The following is a 21,970-nucleotide window of genomic DNA, read 5'->3' on the forward strand; positions in this document are numbered from 1 at the left end:
TTGTTACATTTAAGCTGTACCTTTTATTGGCATTCTTTAGTGTGGCAGTAGGACAGGTGGGAAATACTTTAGATTAGCCTTAGCTTAGTCAAATCATCGTTGTTATCAGTTGAAGAAAAACCCCCAAAAAGTTAGACTGCGTTCTGAAGGGGTTAGACTGAATACAGTCGAGCTTGTAGGTGAAATGAGTCCTGTAACTTGTAGTCCTGTAATCATTACGTCGTGGAGCTAATCGTTGTTACATCGTGTAGTTTAAATCATTACATATTCTCCTTTTTTTAACGCAGGCTACCGCATCTCCACTGTGATGAATAACTCACCTTAATTAACTACACATTTATTTTTAAATCAGGTAAGCCATACTGAGACCAAGGTGTATTTTACAGAGGAGCCCTGAACTACAGAAAATACAAAACACGAACAGAAAGAAAAACATGGTCATAACAGAAACATTCATCAGTAATAAAAAGGTCCTCAACAAAACAGCTTTATGCATTTCCAGAGGCTTCAAAACATCACATTTTCTAACATCTTGAAGATTGATCCACAAATACCGTGCAAAAGAAATAAAATTTAAAAAATTGATAGAAATCAGAAAGCTGTAGAGACCAAACGAATGCCCAGAGTTAACCATCCCCGAGACTGGGTTTAGTAACTCTGTAGGTCTTAAGACATTTGTAATTGTGTTTGGCACAGTGGGACTTTTCTGTAAAAAAATGGGACTTTACAAATTAAAACACAGCAATGTATCAACCTACATGACATCAAAGAGGACCAACCAACTTTCTGGTAGAGAACGCAGTGATGAGTATTAAACCTGTCGCCCGTAATAAAGCAATGTGCTAAGATGAACTGCATCTAAGGGCTTTAATGAAGTGGCAGCTGTGTTCATTTAGAGGATGTTGCCATAGTCTAGGACCGGTAGGAACGTCGACTGAACGATTTCTAACTATTTAGTGAAAGGCATGACCTACTTATTAAAGGATATATTCTTAGCTTAACTCGTAACTCAATATGCTTTATATTGAAAGACAGATTTTCACTTATCCAGATGCCCCAATATTTGTAAGCAGAGACACAATCAATATGGGCACCATCCAAAGTACATATGATTTAAATCAATTATTTGCATGCACTCTATAGAAGAACATACAGTATACTTTGTTTGACCTACATTCAATACTAATTTCAAGTCAATAAAGTTTACTGTAGTTCAGATACAGCCTCGTCAACCATGGGAGCAATAGCATACAAAACAACATAGTTGGTGTGCAGGTTAGGTAGTACCAAAGGTACTGTAAACAAGTCCATATCGAGTACCTTCAGAAAGTATTCATACCCCATGACTTATTCCACATTTTGTGAAAGACTACATTTTTTAAATGGATTGAATATATTTTCCCCACAAATGTGAAGGTGAAAACATGGCGTTGGAAATGCAAGCAAATTTACTGAAAAATGATATACAAAAATATTAAATTACGTAAAATATTTCACACCCCCGAGTCAATACTTTGTATTAGTACCTTTGGCAGCAATTACAACTGTGAGTCGTTTTGTGTAAGTCCACCCCTGGATTGTTCAACATTTGCCTCAACACTCTTCAAGCTCTTGTCAAATTGGTTGTTGAGCATTGCATGACAACCATTTTTCAGATCTTGTCAGATTTGAGTCAAAACGAACTTGGCCACTCAGGAATTTTCACCGACTTCTTGGTAAGCAACTCCAGTGTATATTTGACCTTGTGTTTTAGGTTATTGTCCTGCTGAAAGGTGAATTCATCTCCCAGTGTCTGTTGGAAAGCAGACTGAACCAGGTTGTCATAAAGGGTTTTGCTTAGCTCCATTCCGTATATTTATTTTTTTATCCTGAAAAACTCCCGTCCTTAACAATTACAAGCATACCCATAACATGATACAGCCACCACTATGCTTGGAGAGTGGTACTCAGTAATGTGTCGCATTGAAAAACATGACAGAATGTTAATTGCTTTGCCACATTTTTGGAAGTATTTCTAGAGTGCATTGTTGCAAACAGGATACATGTTTCGGAATATTTTTTATTCTGTACAGGATTCCTTCCTTTTTACTGTCATTCAGGTTAATATTGTGGAGTAACTACAATGTTGATCCATCCTCAGTTTTCTGCTATTACAGCCACTAAACTCTGTAACTGTTTTAAAGTCATCGTTGGCCTCACGGTGAAGTCCCAGAGCGGTTCTCTTCCTCTCTGGCAACTGAGCTAGGAAGGACACCTACCACTTCATAGTGACTGGGTGTACTGATACTTCACCATGCTCAAAGGAATACTCAAAATGTCTGCTTTCTTTCCCATCCATCAATAGATCAACCTCCCTAGTCTTCGAAGTTGAATTTGTGTTTGAAATTCACTGCTCGACAAAGGGACCTTAGAGATAATTGTATGTGTGGGGTAGAGAGAGACAAGGCAGTCATTCCAAAAACAGGTTAAACACTATTATTATTATTGCACACAAAGTGAGTCCATGGAAACTTTAGCACATTTTTCCCTCCTGAACTTATTTAGACTTGCCATAACAAAAAGGGGGTTGAATATGATTGACTCAAGACATTTCAGCTTTTCAAGTTTAATGAATGTAAAATTTTTACCAAAGCATAATTCCACTGACATGGAGCCAGTGTGAAAAAGTCTCAATTTAATAAATGTTTTAAAATTTCAGGCTGTAACACAAAATGTGTAAAAAGTCAAGGAGCGGGACTTTGAAGGAACTGGATGGTAGCAGCAGTGATGCTTTCCTTGGCCATGTTCAGTTTCCCCCCAATTTTTTGTTACCCCTTTTTGTTGTATCCAATTGGTAGTTACAGTCTTGTCTCGTCGCTGCAACTCCCGTACAGACTCAGGAGAGGCGAAGGTCGAGAGCCGCACTGCTTCTTGACACAACGCCCACATTACCCAGAAGTTACACAGAAGTCAGCCGCACCAATGTGTCGGAGGAAACACCGTACACCAGGCGACCGTGTCAGCATGCACTGCGCCAGGCCCGCCACAGGAGTCGCTAGGGCACGATGGTACAAGGATATCCCTGCCGGCTAAACACTCCCCTAACCCGGACGACGCTTGGCCAACGGGTCTCCCGGTCGCGACAGAGGCAGGACTCGAACCCAGAATATCTAGTGGCACAGCTAGCACTGCGATGCAGTACCTTAGACCACTGCGCCACTCAGTAGGCAGTCTGCTTTTTTTCTATATACTTTTGTGTTGTTTGACCTTGTGCCTATTTAAGCTTGTCAATTGAGTGAAGTTCTTCCCACAGTCGGAGCAGTGGTATGGCTTCTCACCAGTATGTACTCTCTTGTGTACCTTTAGTCTTTGTACATTTACAAAACTCTTTCCGCATTCAGAACAGGCGTGAGGTTTCTCTCTCACGGTGTGAGTTTTCTGGTGCTTTCGACAGGTTCCCGCGAGCGTGAAACGCTTCTCACAGACGGGGCATTGATAAGGCTTATCGCCACTATGACTGCGCATGTGGCCTTTTAGCTCACAGCTCGACGAAAAACCTTTTCCACAAATAATGCAGTTGAAAGGCCACTTCCCTGTATGCGTTGATGATTGATGGTGTTTAAGGGAATCTACCCGGATGAAACATTGATCACAGTCGGGACACTGGTACGGTTTCTCTCCAGTATGTGTTCGCTGATGTATCTTCAAGCCACATGTATTGGAATACTGTTTTCCACACTCAGAGCAGACAAAAGGCTTTTCCCCAGTGTGCATTCGCTGGTGGACTATGAGTTGGTGTCGGTAACCAAAACACTTTCCACAGTCAGAGCAAAGGTAAGGTTTTTCTCCCCTGTGCGTTATACTCCGATGTTTTTGTAAGAGGTTGGAAAGACAATAACTTTTATCACATTCAGAACATTGATATGGTTTCTCTCCAGTATGTCTTGACATATGAACTTTCAACTGAATTGATCTTGAGAACTTCTTATCACATTGCTCACAATGGAAAGATTTGTGTCCCAGATGTAAGAGCTTGTGTTGATTTAAGCATCCCGCCGAGGAGAAATTTCGCCCACAGTCAGAGCAGTGATGAGGCTTCTCTCCTCTGTGAATCCTTTCATGTGCTTTTAAGTCCTCTTCGATAAGAAAGGTTAGACCACAGTCAGAGCAGAGGTGAGGCTTCTCTCCAGTGTGCTCTTGCATATGTCTCTTGAATTGTAACGCATAAAGGAAATATGAATTACAATCAGCACAATGGTAAGTTTGCTCTCCAGTGTGCGAGTACATATGTATCTTAAGTTGTAATTGTCTTGAAAAACTCTTCTCACAATGAGAGCACTGGTAAGGTTTCTTGCCAGCATGTACTGCCAAGTGTTGTTGAAGATTAGATTTCCTGTAGAAACTCTTCTCACAGATGGGGCACTGGTGAGGCTTTTCCCCAGTGTGTATTTGCCGGTGCCTAGTAAGACTGCGTAGTTGAGCAAAGCTCTTTCCACAGTCAGAACAAATACAAGGCCTTTCTATAGGCGAGTTTGCCTGATGATCTTTTAATCGTCTGGAAGTCGGATACCTTACCAGTGTACGAGAAGTTATCATCTCGCAAGCATGTAAAAGCAAGTGTTCTTTAAGATACGATTGTTTTGAGAAACCCTTCTCACAGTGAGGACACAGATGAGGGTGAGGGTTCTCTACAGAATGCTCCTGCAGGCGTGGATTAATATTTAAACTTTTTTCGACGGCATGCATTTCCTGACATTGTTCTCCTACATTTCTGGTACTTGGTGACCCATCAGAATCAGTATGAGTCATCGTGTGTTCTGTCAATCCATCTGAAGTACTGTATCTCTTCTCACATTGCAGACAGTGGAAAGGTTTCTCTCCCATGTGTACCTGCATGTGTTCCTTTAAAGTTTCCTCAGCGGAGAACCTTTGATCACAGTCGGGGCAGTGGTGAAACATCCCTACCTCATGAATTAACAGGTGGTATTTAAGATGGGGCTTGGTTTTAAAGCTCTTCTTACATTGACCACATTGGTACGGTCGCTCCCCAGTATGCGTCATCGTATGAACTTTTAACTGATCTGAATTGGTGTACCCTTTGTCACATTGCGTGCAACGGAAAGGCTTAATCCCTAAATGTATCCGCTTGTGTTTAGTTAAATACCGCGCTGTAGAAAATGTTTGCCCACAGTCAGAACAGGGGTGAAGCTTCTCTGTGTGAATCGTCTCATGTGCTTTTAAATCCTCTTCGATAAAGAAACAAAGATCACATTTGGAGCAGAGGTGAGGCTTCTCTCCAGTGTGCTCTTGCTTATGTCTCTTAAATTGTAACGCATTAACGAAATATGAATTACAATCGGCACAACGGTAAGGCGTCTCTCCAGTGTGTGTGTACAGCTGTTGAGTATGGTCCGATGCTGTGCAAGTCTTCTCACGGTAAGGGTATTGATACAATTTCTCTCCAGAATGTACTAACACGTGATTAGGATCAGAACTTTTTACTACAGCATGTGATACTTCCTGACATTGTTTTTCACAGTCAGGGCATTGGTAAGGTCTCACACCAGAGCATATAACCATATGATCTTTCAACTGATCTGATCTAGTGTACTTCTTACTACACTCCAGGCAGTGTAAGGGTTTCTCTCCTGACTGGAACAACGGCATGCGTTTCCTGATACATCCTGTCGAAGAGAAACTTCTCCCGCAGTCAGAGCAGTTCTGACACTTCTCTTTAGGATGGACTGTCTTGGGTCTCTTTGACAAGGTCACAGTAGAGACACTTTCTTCGCTACCCGAACAGCGGGGAGGCGTCTCTCCAGAGTGCAGGTGCTGTTTAAGACGCAATTGTTCTGGGGAGCTCTTCTCACGTTGAGAACTGTGAGATCTCTTTTTGGGGGGTTTTGAGGACTCTTTTTGGGGTCTTGAGCTCTTTCCTGTACGAATGACAACAGAAGGAAAAAAAAGTCAGCTGCTGAAACAAGTTAGACCATATCAATTGAACACAGTTGGCATTTTAGCAGTAGATAAAAATATTTTGGGGGCGGCAGGTAGCCTAGTGTTTAGAGCGTTGGACTAGTAGCCGAACGGTTGCAGGATCGAATCCCCGAGCTGACAAGGTAAAAATATGTAATTCTGCCCCTGAACAAGGCAGTTAAACCCACTGTTCCTAGGCCGTCATTGTAAATAAGAATTTGTTCTTAACCGACTTGCCTAGTAAAATAAAGGATAAATAAGTGTTTAAAAAAAAGTTATACCATATCAATTGTTGAACACAGTTGGCATTTTAGCAGTAGATGTAAAAAATAAAAAAATAGTCATTAAACAGAATAAAACAGCATAAATACTACTTGTATTAAGTATTTTGGGGACCCCACAGACAGTTCTCCTATATCTAGGAATCAATAACTTTAGGATAGGATATGTTGTAGAGCATGTGTTTTCCCCAACTCCTCTGTAGTTGCCTTCCAGCGATTGGACAAGACACCCAAGGATTCAGGGTCAAATACATAATTTATTTAAAAAAATGAAAACATGCCCTAAACACTTTCAATGCACTCTGTTCTGTTCATACCATCATCAGCAAAGACAGAAATCATCTCCTCCTCCTCTTCTACTTTGATGTTGACTCTCTGGCCCGGCATAAACCTGCAGTCCTCCAGCAGCACCGTTAACCTCTTTAGAGTCTGCCAAGACGCCATCTCTGGAGCCTGCTGCCCACCGTCACAACCAGGATCCAGTGACTCTATACATTTGGTCTCAGACTTGAAAGAAAGAGGTGAGTTGGGTTAATCTTCACTGTTCTAAAAAAAAAACACCACACACACACACAACCGAAGGGGAACTCAATTTTAAGCAGGTTAGCAGCAAGGTAGCAGTCGGTTGTTAACTTCTCTAGGGTAGGGGGCAGCATTTGGAATTTTGGATGAAAAGCACGCCCAAATCCAACTGCCTTCTACTCAGGCCCAGAAGAAAGGATATGCATATAATTAGTCGATTTGGATAGAAACCACTAAAGTTTCCATTACTGTTCAAATGTCTGAGTATAACAGAACTGATTTGGCAGGCGAAAACCTGAGAAAATTCCATTCGGGATTTCTGTTGTTGTAGTTCTATTCAATGCCATTACAGTATCCATTGACTTAGGACTGAAATTGCAGTTCCTATGCCTTCCACTAGATGTCAGTCTTTAGAAATTGTTTCAGGCTTGTATTCTGAAAAATGAGGGAGTAAGAGCAGTCTGAATTAGTGGACCCTGCCGTGTCACAAAGCTTGTTCATGCACGCGACTGAGAGTGCGCCTTTGTTTACCTTTTATATTGACAACGTTATTGTCCGGTTGAAATATTATAGATTATTTAGGCAAAAAAAACAACCTGAGGATTGAATATAAACATCGTTTGACATGTTTCTATGAACTTAACGGATACAATTTTGTTTTTTTTTGTCTGTGTTGTGACTGCGTTTGAGCCTGTGGATTACTGAAGAAAACACAAACAAAACGGAGGTTTTCGGATATAAAGAGAGACTTTATCGAACAAAAGGAACATTTATTGAATAAATGAATGTCTTCTGAGTGCAAACATATGAAGATCATCAAAGTGATTAACTTTCTATTTCTGGCTTGTGTAACTCTTCTACTTGGCTGGTTACTGTTTGCAATGACTTGTCTGCTGGGCTATGTTCTCAAATAGTTGTATGGTAAGCTTTTGCATACCGTGGTTGGATTCACAAGAAGTTCATCTTTAAACCTCTGTAAAACAGTTGTATCTTTTCTGAATATTTATAATGAGTATCTCACTGGATGTTGGCCAGGTGGGACGTCCCACATACCCTAGAGAGGTTAAGCAGCGAGGTAGCAGTCGGTTGTTAAGCAGCAAAGTAGCAGTCGGTTGTTAAGCAGCAAGGTAGCAGTCGGTTGTTAAGCAGCAAGGTAGCAGTCGGTTGTTAAGCAGGTTAGCAGCAAGGTAGCAGTCGGTTGTTAAGCAGGTTAGCAGTAAGGTAGGAGTTGGTTGTCACCGTTTTCCTCACCCTGTTTGTTAGTGTGTGAAAGTGTGAGTGAACAAGTTGACTTATATGGTAAAACAGAGACACTGGTTCTATGTTCCAGTTCCCTTTAACAGTCCATTTTTCAATCTGATGTGCTAGGACCTAGTTAACCCAGTTAACCTTCCTGATTCAGATCTAACAGTTCATGTTCAAGTCTTTATAAACGGAATACTCACCCCCCTCACTCTCACCTGTGGTATAATGAGCCAGTGTGGAACTGGCTCTGCCTCCAGCTTCCTGCTGGGAAACCAACCCCCTCCCTCTTCATTCTGTTCTCCATGGCAACATGCTTGGGAGCTGCCCGCTGTCGCCGATTGGCTGGGACCCGTGGGGACAACGCTAGCCTCTTCCTCTATTCCGGTGATGTCTTCTTTCAGTTGTAGTAACCGAGACATTCCTTGTTCCTCGGATTCTGTTAAATCAGCACTCTCACAATATTCCTCCAGTATTTTACGACGCAGTGAGCGTCTACTCTCTCCTTTGACTTCAGACCCATCTCGGCCACATATTCCACACCGCTCGCATAGATAGCGTAAATTATCCTCGGTTAAAGTCCATAAACTCAGTGCTATGTCATCCAACAAGGTTTCCCTCTCTGGACTCATTTTCTCACGTGGTAAACAAGGCAATAGTCAGTTTGGTAAATGATGACTTGCCAGCTGGTTACTCTTCAAAATGTCTCACAATCCCCAATTAGCACTCAGCAGGCAGGCGGCCCGCCAAAGTGATTCTGGTGCTTTTAGATGCGAATCAACTCGCCAGAGATACAAAAACTTGTCTGCTCTAGCTTTTCTTCTGCGCCTGTGCTCACATGAAGATCAGTCAAAGTGCTGTTTCCAGCATCATGATGAGGAGCAAGATGAGTATGTCCTGCTGTCCTTAAAATTAGAACACACACACACACACAAAGAAAACTCAATGTAAGCCAACTGAGTTTATAAAAAAAGGTAGTCAGTACACTCAAACATTCACTATTATTATACTGATTAGCAACCGTGCTTCTACACCTGCATTGCTTGCTGTTTGGGGTTTTAGGCTGGGTTTCTGTACAGCACTTTGAGATATCAGCTGATGTACGAAGGGCTATATAAATAAATTTGATTTGATGTTAGCACGAGGTAATAGTCTCCTACAATTTTTTTTTATTCTGCTATCCCTCGACGTATTCAATGTTGGGTTGAAAGGGTACATTCTAATGTGCATTCCATCTAATGTGGGCCACCAGTCAGACTTTACAATGGGGAAATGAAATACCCAGAAATCTCAGCAGGCCGGCGCCCCTCCAAAGTGATTCTGGCGATGCGACAGCAGACTTGCTCATACTGGCGGGGCTTTCAAATGCAAATCAACCCGCCAGAGATAGAAATCACTTCATAAAGCCATCTCATTTTCACCATAATCTAGGTGGATAGGCCGTCTAGGTTGATAGTAAGGATGCACGATATATCGGTGAACATATCAGAAATCGGACAATATCATCTGCAAATGCCAACATTGGTATCGGCCCGATCTCTAGTTTAACATGTGCAAAACCGATGTCAAAGCTGACGTGCATACCTATATAACGTAGGTACAGGACGTAATGACGCCATGTAAAATGTTGCGCTACACGGGCAACACAGCATTCCTAACCTAGCCCACAATGTCTGCTGTGTGGATCGAGCAGTCAACAAGTCCAGCAGTCATTTGAAAGAGTAAGAACATTTCAGCGAAACAACTCAAAGGCGAAATCCATTAAAAACGCCAAGATAGAACTCATTGCCCTTGACAATCAACTCTGTCGTGGGTGATGTTGGCTTTCACCGACCGGTTGAGCACCGGTACACACAAAAAAAATCTGGAAATTTTTCATGGGTAGTTAAGCCATGGAATTTGCTTAACTTCTTTGAGCTTGTGGGGCAGTATTTTGACATCTGGATGACAAGCATACCCAAAGTAAACTGCCTGTTTTTTACTCAGGCCCAGAAGCTAGGATATGCATATAATTCGAGATTTGGATAGAAAACACTAAAGATTCCAAAACGGTTAAAATAATGTCTAAGTATAACAGAACTGATATGGCAGGCAAAAACCTGAGGAAAATCCATCCAAGAAGTGGGATTTTTTTTTGACGTGGGTGGATGCCTATTGAGTATCTAATGGGTTAGGACCCAGATTGCAGTTCCTATGGCTTCCACTAGATGTCAGTCTTTAGACATGGTTTCAGGCTTGTTTTCTGTCAAGGGACTGTAGAATCATGCAGTGCTGATTTGCGCACGTGACTGTGTGCATGCCCTTCATCCTTTTTCCATTCTATTGAACACGCCATTGTCCGGTTGAAATATGATTAGACAATTGACGACCTGAGGATTAATTATAAACATCGTTTGACATGTTTCGACGAACTTTACCGGTACTATTAGGATGTTTTGACCGCCTTTGAGCCAGTGGATAACTGAACAAAACGCGCCAAACAAAACTGAGTTTTTGGGATATAAAGAGGGACTTTATCGAACAAAACAAACATGTATTGTGTAGCTGGGACTCTTGTGACTGCAACCAGATGATCTTCAAAAGGTAGGTGATTCATTTTATCCCCATTTCTGACTTCCGTGACTCCTCTACTTGGTTGGAAAATGTTTGTATGCTTTCGTAAGTGGGGGCGCTGTCCTCAGATAATCGCATGGTATGCTATCGCCGTAAAGCCTTTTCTGAAATCTGACAAAGCGGCTGGATTAACAAGAAGTTCATCTTTAAGCCGATGTAGAACACTTTTATTTTTATGAATGTTTTATTTTGACTATTTCTGTATTTTGAGCTCTGCAATTTCACCTGACGTTGTCGAGAGAAGCTGCGCCAGAGAGAAGTTAAATTCATAAAAAAAGTTTGCTTATAACGGTGAACCTTTTTTGTGGGATACACAAGGCAATTCTAGGTCTTGTGGCATATTTTGGTTAAACTATCCCCCAATTCAATGGAATTGCAACCCTCTGCATTCTTCCATCGAGTACAGTACAGCTGATTCAAGATCTTGCACACTAATGAGATGCTATAGAGCCCACACTACATGCTTTCTGGCAAATTTTGATTACAATATTGGGTGGGATTAATAATATTTTATATGACTATGTTTTGTTAACTAGTAAATAGTAGCCTACAGCAGTGTGTTTAAATCATTTCTAACTTGTTAACAATTTCAGCAAGTTAGTTTTTGCTACCATGTGGCTTTTAGCTTGCTTGAGCCTGCTAACTGAGTGTTAATTCACCATGTTTAATTTTAAAACATTTCTTACAAAAGGAGTTGTTTAATCTAACTGCTTAACTATTTCTGTACATGGAATTCTATACTTTTTTCTCATCTTTAAAGAAAAATGCCACGGGCACTATCTGATGTGTGGAGACATTTCACTGCAGCTAATGTAGAAGGAAATGCTGTGTACATTTGCAAATACTGTGCCAAATCATGTGTGAAGAATGACAGATTCTGCATATGTTGCAAAGTGCATAAAGTTCCGCTCATTGTCCTCCTGGAATCAGAAGGTTTTTTGACTCAATGGAGGAAAGTAGTCAGAAATGCTGATGAATGTCTTGCTCGAGCTATGTATGCAACTGGTTCACCTCTGATGCTCACACACAATGTGTGTGAAATGTTACCTACACAGCTGGACAAGATGGAAATGGACACAGTGACAGTGCGCACCAAGGAAGAGAGGCCACGGACAGACAGAGAGCTGAAACTTCACTGCTTGACATGAAATCCTGGGTGAGAATGAAACGACTGAACAACAAAACAGCACAGCAAATAAGTGAAAGAAATTGGTTTTGATTATGTTCTACTGGTAATGGGGACATACGTAAATGTCAACAAATTAACTTTTGGTCAGTGTGGTTGTAACCTTTATTTAACAAATTTGTATTTACAATGATGGCCTCCCCCTGGCCAAACCCAGATGACGCTGGGCCAATTGTGCACCACCCTATGGCACTCCAGCCGGATGTGATACAACCTGGATTCGAACCAAGAACTGTAGTGACGCCTCTTGCACTGACATGCAGTGTCCATGTGTGTGTTACTATTTAGAATGCTTAAAGGATGCTAAAATTGTAAATATCGGTATCTTTTATGGGAAAAATATTGGATATTGGCAAAAAAAATGTCATATCAGTGCATCACTAGTTGAGAGACCCGTCTAGGTTGACAGACCCGTCTAGGTTAATAGATATACAGCTAGACAGAGATCCCAACATTAGCCCACCTACTATAGACATCGTTCGACACCCGTGTTTGTCTACCTGTTCAGAAACGCTTTTCCCCACTTTGTAGTCTGTGGCATCGCCTACCGCTGGCCAGGAAATAATTTAATCCAATTGTTAAGATGCTAAATCAAAACATGGATGCCAATGTTGGCTTGCACACACTCCCTTCAACTGCTTGTCTGCTTCCTGTCTGTGGAGGTATGGTGCATGAGCTGTGGTCAGTACGAAACAAAGTACGGCAGCGTTCAACTGAACAGAAACGGTGGTGTTCTCAACGGCCAGTTCAAAACCGGGGGGGGACGCTGTCGGCATGGCCGCTGTCCTTTAAAGACTTCACTGCCTGCTACAAGCCACATCCCACCACACCCACCAAATGTACCTCAGTCTGTTCAAGAATGTTTTGGGGACATGTGTTGTTCTGTACCACCCGTAATGAAGCGTAGCTAGGACAGCTTGCCTGCCAATGCTTTAATCAATTGAAACAGTCCATCCCGAATGGCTGGAGGAAGCAAACAATGTTCCAGGCCAGCTGTGATTTAAAACCTAACAGCAATATTTGTTGGACTACCAAGAAATGTATTGGTGAATTATATTAATCATGCATTGAATCTATTCTGCCAACAAGGCCAGTTTATACTTGGTCTAACTACATGACTGTTCTCTGTAGACCAGGGTTCCCTAACTAGCAGACTGCTGGACAAATTTCCCCACCTCCCATGATTAGATTATTATTTATATGTTTATTGTTGAACAAACTACTAAAAACACCAATATATTAGCTCCACGTGACTTTACATTTTGGAAATCTGTTCAAGTACTCCGACGCATAACACGATCATACACAAATGTAAACAAGGTTTGAAATTATTTTAGTCAAATATTATCTGTTTTGCCTTGTGATCAATTTGCAGTTTACTAATTATATTATACTAATTAATTACACTAATTATATTCCCGCCCCCTGGCCCAAGAACAAATTGTCCAGCAGCTGAATCTAGTTGATGATCCCCTGCTGTAGACAATTACAATGTTCAAGTGTTGCTCAAAACAACATTTAACTTATACTCCGGTGGAAAGTCAGATTGTCGCTGCGACGGAGTTCCTTTGTCGCAGAGACATGAAAAAAAGAGTTGAAGTCTCTGGACTTCAGTAACGTCCGTTGAGGTTAACGGACTGCCACAACAACCAGACCAAATCTTCCTGTGACAAGATGCAGGAGTTCTACAATTCTCAGAGAGAATTACTCATTTTCTATAAGCTCACCATTACCTTGCAAATACATTTTGTTGTGGGTTTATTTCCCCTAATAATAAATAGAAAGTAGCTAAAGATGTTGTCAGCTATATTATTTGTATTTTATCCTGTTATATTATTAGACTATTATAAAATAAGTGTGTTGACTGATCAGTGAGTCTTCTGTTTAATGAACCAAATAACCATTGCTTTTATGTCCATGGCACAGTCAGACCAGAGACTGAATTATATCATGGATTTCTTTATGGATGGTGTATATTCAATGGATTTATTAAATAGAGGTCCACCCGGGATTGGCCCATGTTTGCTCTCACTTCTAAACTTGCCAGCGTGAGCACGGGAGGTAATAAAAGTTTAGGGCCTATGCCGGCAACAATGGGACTATGAATTGGGTTCTTAAAAAAAACGTCCTGATTTTTATTTTTACAGGCAACATTTCATAAAGTCGGTTTGTAAAGGATATATGATAATGTCAATTAATTACAGATTTCCTGAGGTTTTTTTTTCAAGGATGTTTTAGTCACAATTTTATATCTAGCTAAGATGTTTGGTGCAGTATTTCTCAAGTTCAAAAATGTACAATGTGTTGTCCAGGGGTGTAAAGCGTGACCATTTTGATTGCATATACGCCTAAATATTTTGCTGTGCGACCTGGGATTTTTATATACAAAAGTAAGGATTCTAGCATTATTCTAGCTTGATTACCTGAAATATTCTCCATTGTGCTCCTAAATGTCTTTGTGTGGCCCTACATTTTTCAACTTAGGTGCGTGCACATGTGCTCCTTGTAAAAAAATGAAAAAAGTGGGAGTAGAGCCCTGTTGTCTGGCTAACTGTCTTTGTTCTGTGATAGGATTGGATATCACGCAATCCGCAGCTGTGTATCCCGTATTAGTGGGCATTGTTGAAATCAAAACCCAACCCTCAACTAAGTCCTGATGACCTCTCGTACTCAAATATCACTTTTGGAGGATACTAACTTCATGACCAAAATTAACCTACTTGCACTTTCAAGTGAATTTTGACACTGGAATAAATGTTTCTGACTAATATCGATGTCACACATGCTATTTTCAACAAGTAGGTTCTCGAGTTCAGTTCTGCTTTAATGACAGTGATCCCTTTTCTTCCCAGTGGGTGAGGCCATTTGGGGAGTGGTATCTCTTCAACAAAGCAACACCCTGTAAGGAACAGTTGGTATTGCCTCAAATATAGCCTAGTATATAAAAATCAATAACAAAAATGGAAGCTATTAAAAGGGCATAATGAATAAATCACATACATAATTCTTAAAACTAAATTATTTGGTGTATCACGGTGTCATCTTCAAATGATTTTAAATTCATTGTGTTCGCCTGTGTGGTATGTTTTGAAAAATGGCCAAATAAATCAAATTCACAAAAAAAGCTTGCAGCAGTTAGCTGAAAAGGTGGCAGAGTTCAATATGGAGAGAAATACCTTACTCGTGTTTCAAATTAACCTAGCTTTGGGAAACAACTGGAGTCTGTATTGGTTGGACCCCCCTACCGAGTTGTGCATCGTTCTGGTGGCTGGCGATGGAATATAAACTACCACAATATAGCCGTTGTCACCAAAATAACATTTATTTTCAACAAAGGCTTATGTATAATCTCTAGGTACTCTACTTAGCAGATGTAAAGTGATATGTCTCCCTATAAAATAAACCTCAATCCAACTTTTGTCCGAACCGCACCATATACCCAAGCTCCAGAGGACTGCGGTGAAATCCATCACTGTCGACACAGCAGGAATATGGTGCAGAAACGTTAGATTCAGAATATTTGATAGTGAGGGTCACATTTCACTCTAGGTCTGGTAGAGCTGGAGATTATACATATGCCTTTGTGGACTGGAAAGTTGTGGTTGTTGGGTGAAGCCGGCTATATTGTGGTAGGGTTATTTTCAGGGAGTCAAACCAATACACAGACGCCCGATGTTGTCAAAGTTAAAAACTTAACCCGTGGCTAGATGGTTTACTTAGGCCTTATTGCGGTTCTCTGGGTGGTGGTTCCCCGTCAGACGCAAATCACGTCTTAAAGGAAAAGGAATGTATAGCCTTGGGCGAAGGAGACAACAAATAGCAAGCGGGAGGCCTTTTTTTTTTTTTTTGCATACTGGGATCGAGTCGGTAACTCGATACTATGTACCTTTGTTCGTCCTGCGATAAGGCGTCATTTTCTTTGGGTGCTGCAACCCGTCGTTTAAAAAAAAAAACTCAATTCTGTGTGACGACTTATATTCGGAGGTAAAGTATAGGAAGGACACTGCCAGAACTCATCGCTACGCCTACTGAACTACATATCATGGAGTTGAGAATTATGTTAGGGTGTATACCTTTACAGCATCATTTTAACAATAGGCCTATGTCATTTGAAGCTACATTATTTTGTTAAGACAACCTGTTCATATTTACACAAAAAAAATAAACAATGTATAGTAAGTAGCACGTCCCCCATTTTGTTCACAAGACATGCTAACGTTAGCTAACTACTGGCTAGCGTGCATCATATTCATACCGAATAAACACATATCTAGTAGTTTTTGAACAAACCTGTATATAGCTAGTTGAATAACTCACCATATTAACGTTAAGCATGTATGAATCTTAAATCAGTCGAACTCGTGGAAATGCTCTCATTGCCATGCTCAAATTGAACTGATCGCAAGCAAATACTCATTTCCGGTAGCAGCTGCTTCTTCTTCTTCTTCTTTAGAAAGATATTAAAGAGTACCTCTTCTTCTATGCCTGGTATATTGGCGATCACACAATTTAATGTACATCCCGCCACATACTACGCGGGTCGGAAACAGGATTCCCCAAAAAACTGAACTCCCAAAAAACTGAACTTCCAAAAAACTACTACTAATCGAACAGCTTTTCTGTTCAAAATAAATCAATAAAACTGGTCTGATCAATACGCATGCTCAAGGGGAACATGGGCGGGTCTTCCGGCGCCAGTACCCCTTGCAAGTCTTTCGATGTACAATCCTTGAGTCGCAAAAACTTTTCTGCTGCAGCCACAATACTATCTAGTTTCTTCGAGTTCTTTGAGACTTGTGCGTACAATTTATAACCGTGGCAATGAACTCAACAACAAAAACATATTTTAATATCAGTATGTGTACAGTAGATGGCGCTATATCCCCACGGATGGTGTGGGACTCAATCAGAAGAGTAAGGAACATTCATTACTTTGGAGCGTTCTAAAATGTGAAAGAAAAATTATTGATTAAATAATTGATAAACCTGAACCTTGTGTGATGGACGTGCGTCATTTGCAAGCAGTGTGTATGAAGGAGATTGTACTGCCAGATGTGTTCAAATAATGTAATTGCTGCTTTTTAAGATTGCAATGCAGTGTCGTGGCGCAGCGGTCTATGGCACTGCATCTCAGTGCAAGAGGTGTCACTACAGTCCCCGGTTTGAATCCAGGCTGTATCACATCCGGTCGTGATTGGGAGTCCCATAGCGCGGCGCACAATTGGCCCAGTGTCATCTGGGGGTACGCCGTCATTGTAAAAGAGAATTTGTTCTTAACTGACTTGCCTAGTTAAATAAAATAATTAACACACAGGGTATATTTTGTCTGGCAGCAAACATTTACTACAGTCCACTAGCATCACTTGGTTTTTCAATTATTTTAAATCACCAACCGCACAAGAGATTCAATTGACCACTAACTTTTGCCCCCTCAATTTCCTTCACCCTTACAGGGCACTCCAGGAACTTGGGATCATGATCCCCACCACAATGCAACACATTCGTTATTTTATATTATACTCTGTTCGTCTGCACACACTTGAAACATGATCAAATCCTTCACAATTCTTACACTGCAGTGGTCTGGGGACGAAAGCTCTTACATAACTGTAGTGTCTTAGCTCTTATTACTTATTTATAAAATAAGAAAGACTCTGAATGCAAAGAAATTAACTGGAGCTTCACATTTACTAAAACGAGTTGGTTCCAGAATAACATAGAACACTGCGCATGACCAAGGTTGCGCCATTCTTAAAGGGGACATCAGCAATTAACAGAACATAACAATAACCAAGCTTTACATGCGTAGGTATTTGCTCTTTGTCAAAAAACAACAGGACTGACATACTTTTTTATTTTTCCTCCATTCACCGAGCGGGTCAGACGCCGGGCACCAACCACACCAGGTATTATTTTCAGGTATTCAACCTGAACATCCGTCGTAACCCCTGAGATGACTCTTTTGATGGGTGTCTCTACTTCGAAGTTCAAAACACAAAACTTCTGTTGTCCAGATTCTTTTGAGGCCCACTGCAATCTTCCTCTGCTCTTCAGAAATAACATTTATTAAAATAAGACCACTCCTGGTCACTCTAACAGACTCCACTTTTCCAAGCGCATACTTCACAATTTGACGCTTCAACGCAAGGTACCCAACAAACGCATCCTTACTCAAGAAACGCATCCCAACAAGAAGCCATTCGTTATCATTTACAGTTCCAGTTTTAGACAATTACCATGTTTTTCTCTCTTCAGTTTCCGTTACTACTGTTGTCCATTCAGAACATTCGCTGCCTAATTCGAACTCAGCGTCCTCTTCAGACATCTTCCTCTCCACTAAAAATATCTTTATTTGAGGTTTTATGGCAGACTACACCTATTGGTGTATTGCCGCAACCTACTCTACGGGTTATTGAAACAAAACAAACAATAATGTGTTCCATTGCTGAAGGGGGGGGGGGGGGTAATGCAAAATATACAAATAAATAAATCAAACAACCATCCCACTTCAGTCACATTCAAATCCCATCCTGACACAGGACGGATCATTCATCAACAGTATTCCTGAGTCCCCAAAAACGCTCAGCAGCACTCACAATTATGCTTATTTTCTCAGATTCTCTCCGTTTGCACGCGAGGCAGTTGATAACCAAATAAATAAACACAACGAAGTCCACCTTAACATGCAATCCATCTGTTGACAAGGAATATGATCTTGTGTCTCTACTACCATTACTTCTTCAACTGCCCTCCTTTCTTCCACTCTTCTCAACGCCTCCTAACAGGACACTTCAGAAATTCGGGTGCATGTTCACCACCACAATTTCGGCATTTAGGCTCAGCTGTTGTATAATTCTCCTCCCAGTCTGTGGTCCTGAGTGCTCCGGAGCAGGTTTTTCATCAAAGATTTCTCTGTACTTTGCTCCTTTAATCTCTGCCTCGATCATGACTAGTCTTCAAGTCCCTACCACTGAAATACATCCCCACAGCATGATGCTGCCACCACCATACTTCACCGTAGGGATGGTGCCAGATTTCCTCCAGACGTGACACTTGGCATTCAGGCCAAAAAGTTCAATCTTGGTTTCATCAGACCAGAGAATCTTGTTTCTCATGGTCTGAGAGTCTTTAGGTGCCTTTTGGCAAACTCCAAGCGGGTTGTCATGTGCCTTTTACTGAGGAGTGGCTTCCGTCTGGCCACTCTACCATAAAGGCCTGATTGGTGGAGTGCTGCAGAGATGGTTGTCCTTCTGGAAGGTTCTCCCATCTCCACAGAGGAACTCTGGAGCTCTGTCAGAATGACCATCGGGTTCCTGGTCACCTCCCTGACCAAGGCCCTTCTCCCCCGATTGCTCAGTTTGGCCAGGTGGCCAGCTCTAGGAAGAGTCTTGGTGGTTACAAACTTCTTCCATTTAAGAAAGATGAAGGCAAAGGTGTTCTTGGGGTGCTGTTGAAATGTTTTGGTACCCTTCCCCAGATCTGTGCCTCGACCTCATGGCTTGGTTTTTGCTCTGACATGCACTGTCAAAAGTGGGACCTTATATAGACAGGTGTGTGCCTTTCCAAATAATTTCCAATTGAATTGGACTCCAGTCAAGTTGTATAAACATCACAAGGATAATCAATTGAAACAGGATGCACCTGAGCTCAATTTCAGGTCTCATAGCAAAGGGTCTGAATAAGTATGTAAATAAGTTATTTCTGTTTTTTATGTTGTATAAATTTGCAAAACATTCTAAAAATCTGTTTTCACTTCGTCATTATGGGTTATTGTTTGTAGATTGATAAAAAAAAATGTTTTAATCCATTTTAAATAAAGGTAAAATAAAAAAATAAAAAATCTTCTGTATACCACCCCTTCCCTGTCACAACACAACTGATTGATTCAAACGCATTAAAGAAGGAAAGAATTTCCACAAATAAACTTTTTTGTAACAAGGCACACCTGTTAATTGAAATGCATTCCAAGTGACTACCTCATGAAGCTGGTTGAGAGAATGCCAAGATTGTGCAAAGCCCTCATCAAGGAAAAGGGTGGCTACTTTGAAGAATCTAAAATATATTTTGATATGTTTAACACTTTTTGGTTACTACATGATTCCATATGTGTTATTCCATAGTTTTGATGTCTTCGCTATTATTATCCAATGTGGAAAATAGTAAAAATAAAGAAAAACCCTTCAATGAGTAGATGTGTCCAAACTTTTGACTGGGACAATACCGTTCAAAAGTTTGGGGTCACTTAGAAATGTCCTTGTTTTTATCCATTAAAATAACATAAAATTGATCAGTGTAGACATTGTTAATGTTGTAAATGACTATTGTAGCTGGAAACGGCTGATTTAAAATAACAAATAAATTAATATCAATATAAGCGTACAGAGGCACATTGTCAGCAACCGTCACTCCTGTGTTCCAATGGCACGTTGTGTTAGCCAGTCCAAGTTTATCATTTTAAAAGGCTAATTTGTCATTAGAAAACACTTTTGCAATTATGTTACAGTACCACAGCTGAAAACTGTCGTGCTGATTAAAGAAGCAATAAAACTGGCTTTCTTTACACTAGTTGAGTATCTGGAGCATCAGCATTTGTGGGTTCGATTACAGGCTCAGAATGACCAGAAACAAAGAACTTTCTTCTGAAACTCATCAGTCTATTCTTATTCTGAGAAATGAAGGCTATTCCATGCGAGAAATTGCCAAGAAACTGAAGATCTCATACAATGCTGTGTACTACTTCCTTCACAGAACAGGGCAAACTGGTTCTAACCAGAATAGAAAGAGGAGTGGGAGGGCCTGGTGTACAACTGAGCAAGAGGACAAGTACATTAGAGTGTCTAGTTTGAGCAACAGACACATCACAAGTCCTGAACTGGCAGCTTCATTAAATAGAACCCGTAAAACACCGGCCTCAACGTCAGCAGTGAAGAGGTGACTCTGGGATGCTGGTCTTCTAGGCAGAGTTGGAAAGGAAAAGCCATATCTCAGACTGGCCAATACAATTAAAAGATTAAGATGGACAAAATAACACACACTCAGGGCCTCCCAGGTGGCGCAGTGGTTAAGGCCTTATTTTAACTAGGCAAGTCAGTTAAGAACAAATTCTTATTTTCAATGACGGCCTAGGAACAGTGGGTTAACTGCCTGTTCATGGGCAGAACGACAGATTTGTACCATGTCAGCTCGGGATTTGAACTTGCAACCTTTTGGTTACTAGTCCAACGCTCTAACCACTATATATACCAAATATAAATCCATATTATGGCATGAACAGCTCAAATAATCAAAGAAACAACAGTCCATCATTACTTTAAGACATGAAGGTCAGTCAATTCGGTTAATGTCAAGAACTTTGCAGTGCAGTCACAAAAACCATCAAGCGCTATGATGAAACTGGCTGCATTGAGGACCGCCACTGGAAAGGAAGACCCAGAGTTACCTCTGCTGCAGAGGATGAGTTCATTAGAGTTACCAGACTCCAGAAATTGCAGCCCAAATAAATGCTTCACAGTTCAAGTAACAGACACATCTCAAGATCAACTGTTCAGAGGAGACTGTGTGAATCAGGCCTTCATGGTCAAATTGACGCAAAGAAACCACTACTAAAGTACATCAATAACAAGAAGAGACTCGCCAAGAAACATGATCACATTTCTGTTTAACCAGGCAAGTCAGTTAAGAACAAATTCTTATTTACAATGACTGTCTAGGAACTGCCTTGTTCAGGGACAGAATTACACATTTTTACCTAGGCAGTTCAGGGATTTGATCTAGCAACCTTTCGGTTACTGTCCCAACGCTCTAACCACTAGGCTACCTGCCGCCCCATATACATATTTTATATATGAAATGAGGTGCAATTTAGAAGTAGCCCAAAAACATGTTTAATTGCCTCTGTCTAAGATATCCGATGGTCAACAGACAAATTAGTGCAAAATTGGGCTACCTGTGTTAACACAGCCTTAGAGAACTTGATGGTTAGGAATACTCTGGCTAAAGTCACTCCTTTTTTATGTGTAATCAAAATATTGTTTAGTTTGAGGACTTCACACTTTCGAATGAGAATGATCCAGTATCACATTTTGTTATAAATGAAATGACCACAACCTAAGTATGATATGTGATTCACACTCCAGCACACAGGTGGCGACCGTCGGTCTACGTTTGTGTA

The 21,970-nt window shown here is 40.9% G+C and overlaps 1 protein-coding gene across 2 annotated transcripts; it reads right to left on the reverse strand.

The window, feature by feature from the left end:
* On the reverse strand, positions 1-16,443 carry LOC139375440 (zinc finger protein 585A-like). 2 transcript variants are annotated; one of them, XM_071117225.1, is made up of 4 exons: positions 16,117-16,443; positions 8,219-8,905; positions 6,554-6,743; positions 1-5,915 (listed from the first exon to the last, which is right to left on the reverse strand). In XM_071117225.1, exons 2-4 carry the CDS (start codon positions 8,630-8,632, stop codon positions 3,223-3,225), a joined length of 3,297 nt encoding a protein of 1,098 aa, XP_070973326.1. In that variant the 5' UTR covers positions 8,633-8,905; positions 16,117-16,443; the 3' UTR covers positions 1-3,222. The 2 variants fall into 2 exon arrangements, with proteins under 2 accessions (XP_070973326.1, XP_070973327.1); XM_071117226.1 differs by having other exon boundaries at positions 8,219-8,900; positions 16,117-16,328.
* Between the last annotated feature and the right edge of the window lie 5,527 nt (positions 16,444-21,970).

This window comes from Oncorhynchus clarkii, chromosome 19 (assembly GCF_045791955.1).
Source record: "Oncorhynchus clarkii lewisi isolate Uvic-CL-2024 chromosome 19, UVic_Ocla_1.0, whole genome shotgun sequence".
In the NCBI taxonomy this organism is placed as follows: Eukaryota; Metazoa; Chordata; class Actinopteri; order Salmoniformes; family Salmonidae; genus Oncorhynchus; species Oncorhynchus clarkii.

What these genes read in the sequence shown, in the direction of transcription:
- LOC139375440 (XM_071117225.1), bottom strand. Translation starts at nt 8,632, where the DNA reads ATGAGTCCAGAGAGGGAAACCTTGTTGGATGACATAGCACTGAGTTTA. An exon ending in ACTGGCTCATTATACCACAG is followed by an intron (nt 6,744 to 8,218) that starts GTGAGAGTGAGG and finishes CTTTCTTTCAAG; the next exon opens with TCTGAGACCAAATGTATAGA. An exon ending in TTCTGTCTTTGCTGATGATG is followed by an intron (nt 5,916 to 6,553) that starts GTATGAACAGAA and finishes TCATTCGTACAG; the next exon opens with GAAAGAGCTCAAGACCCCAA.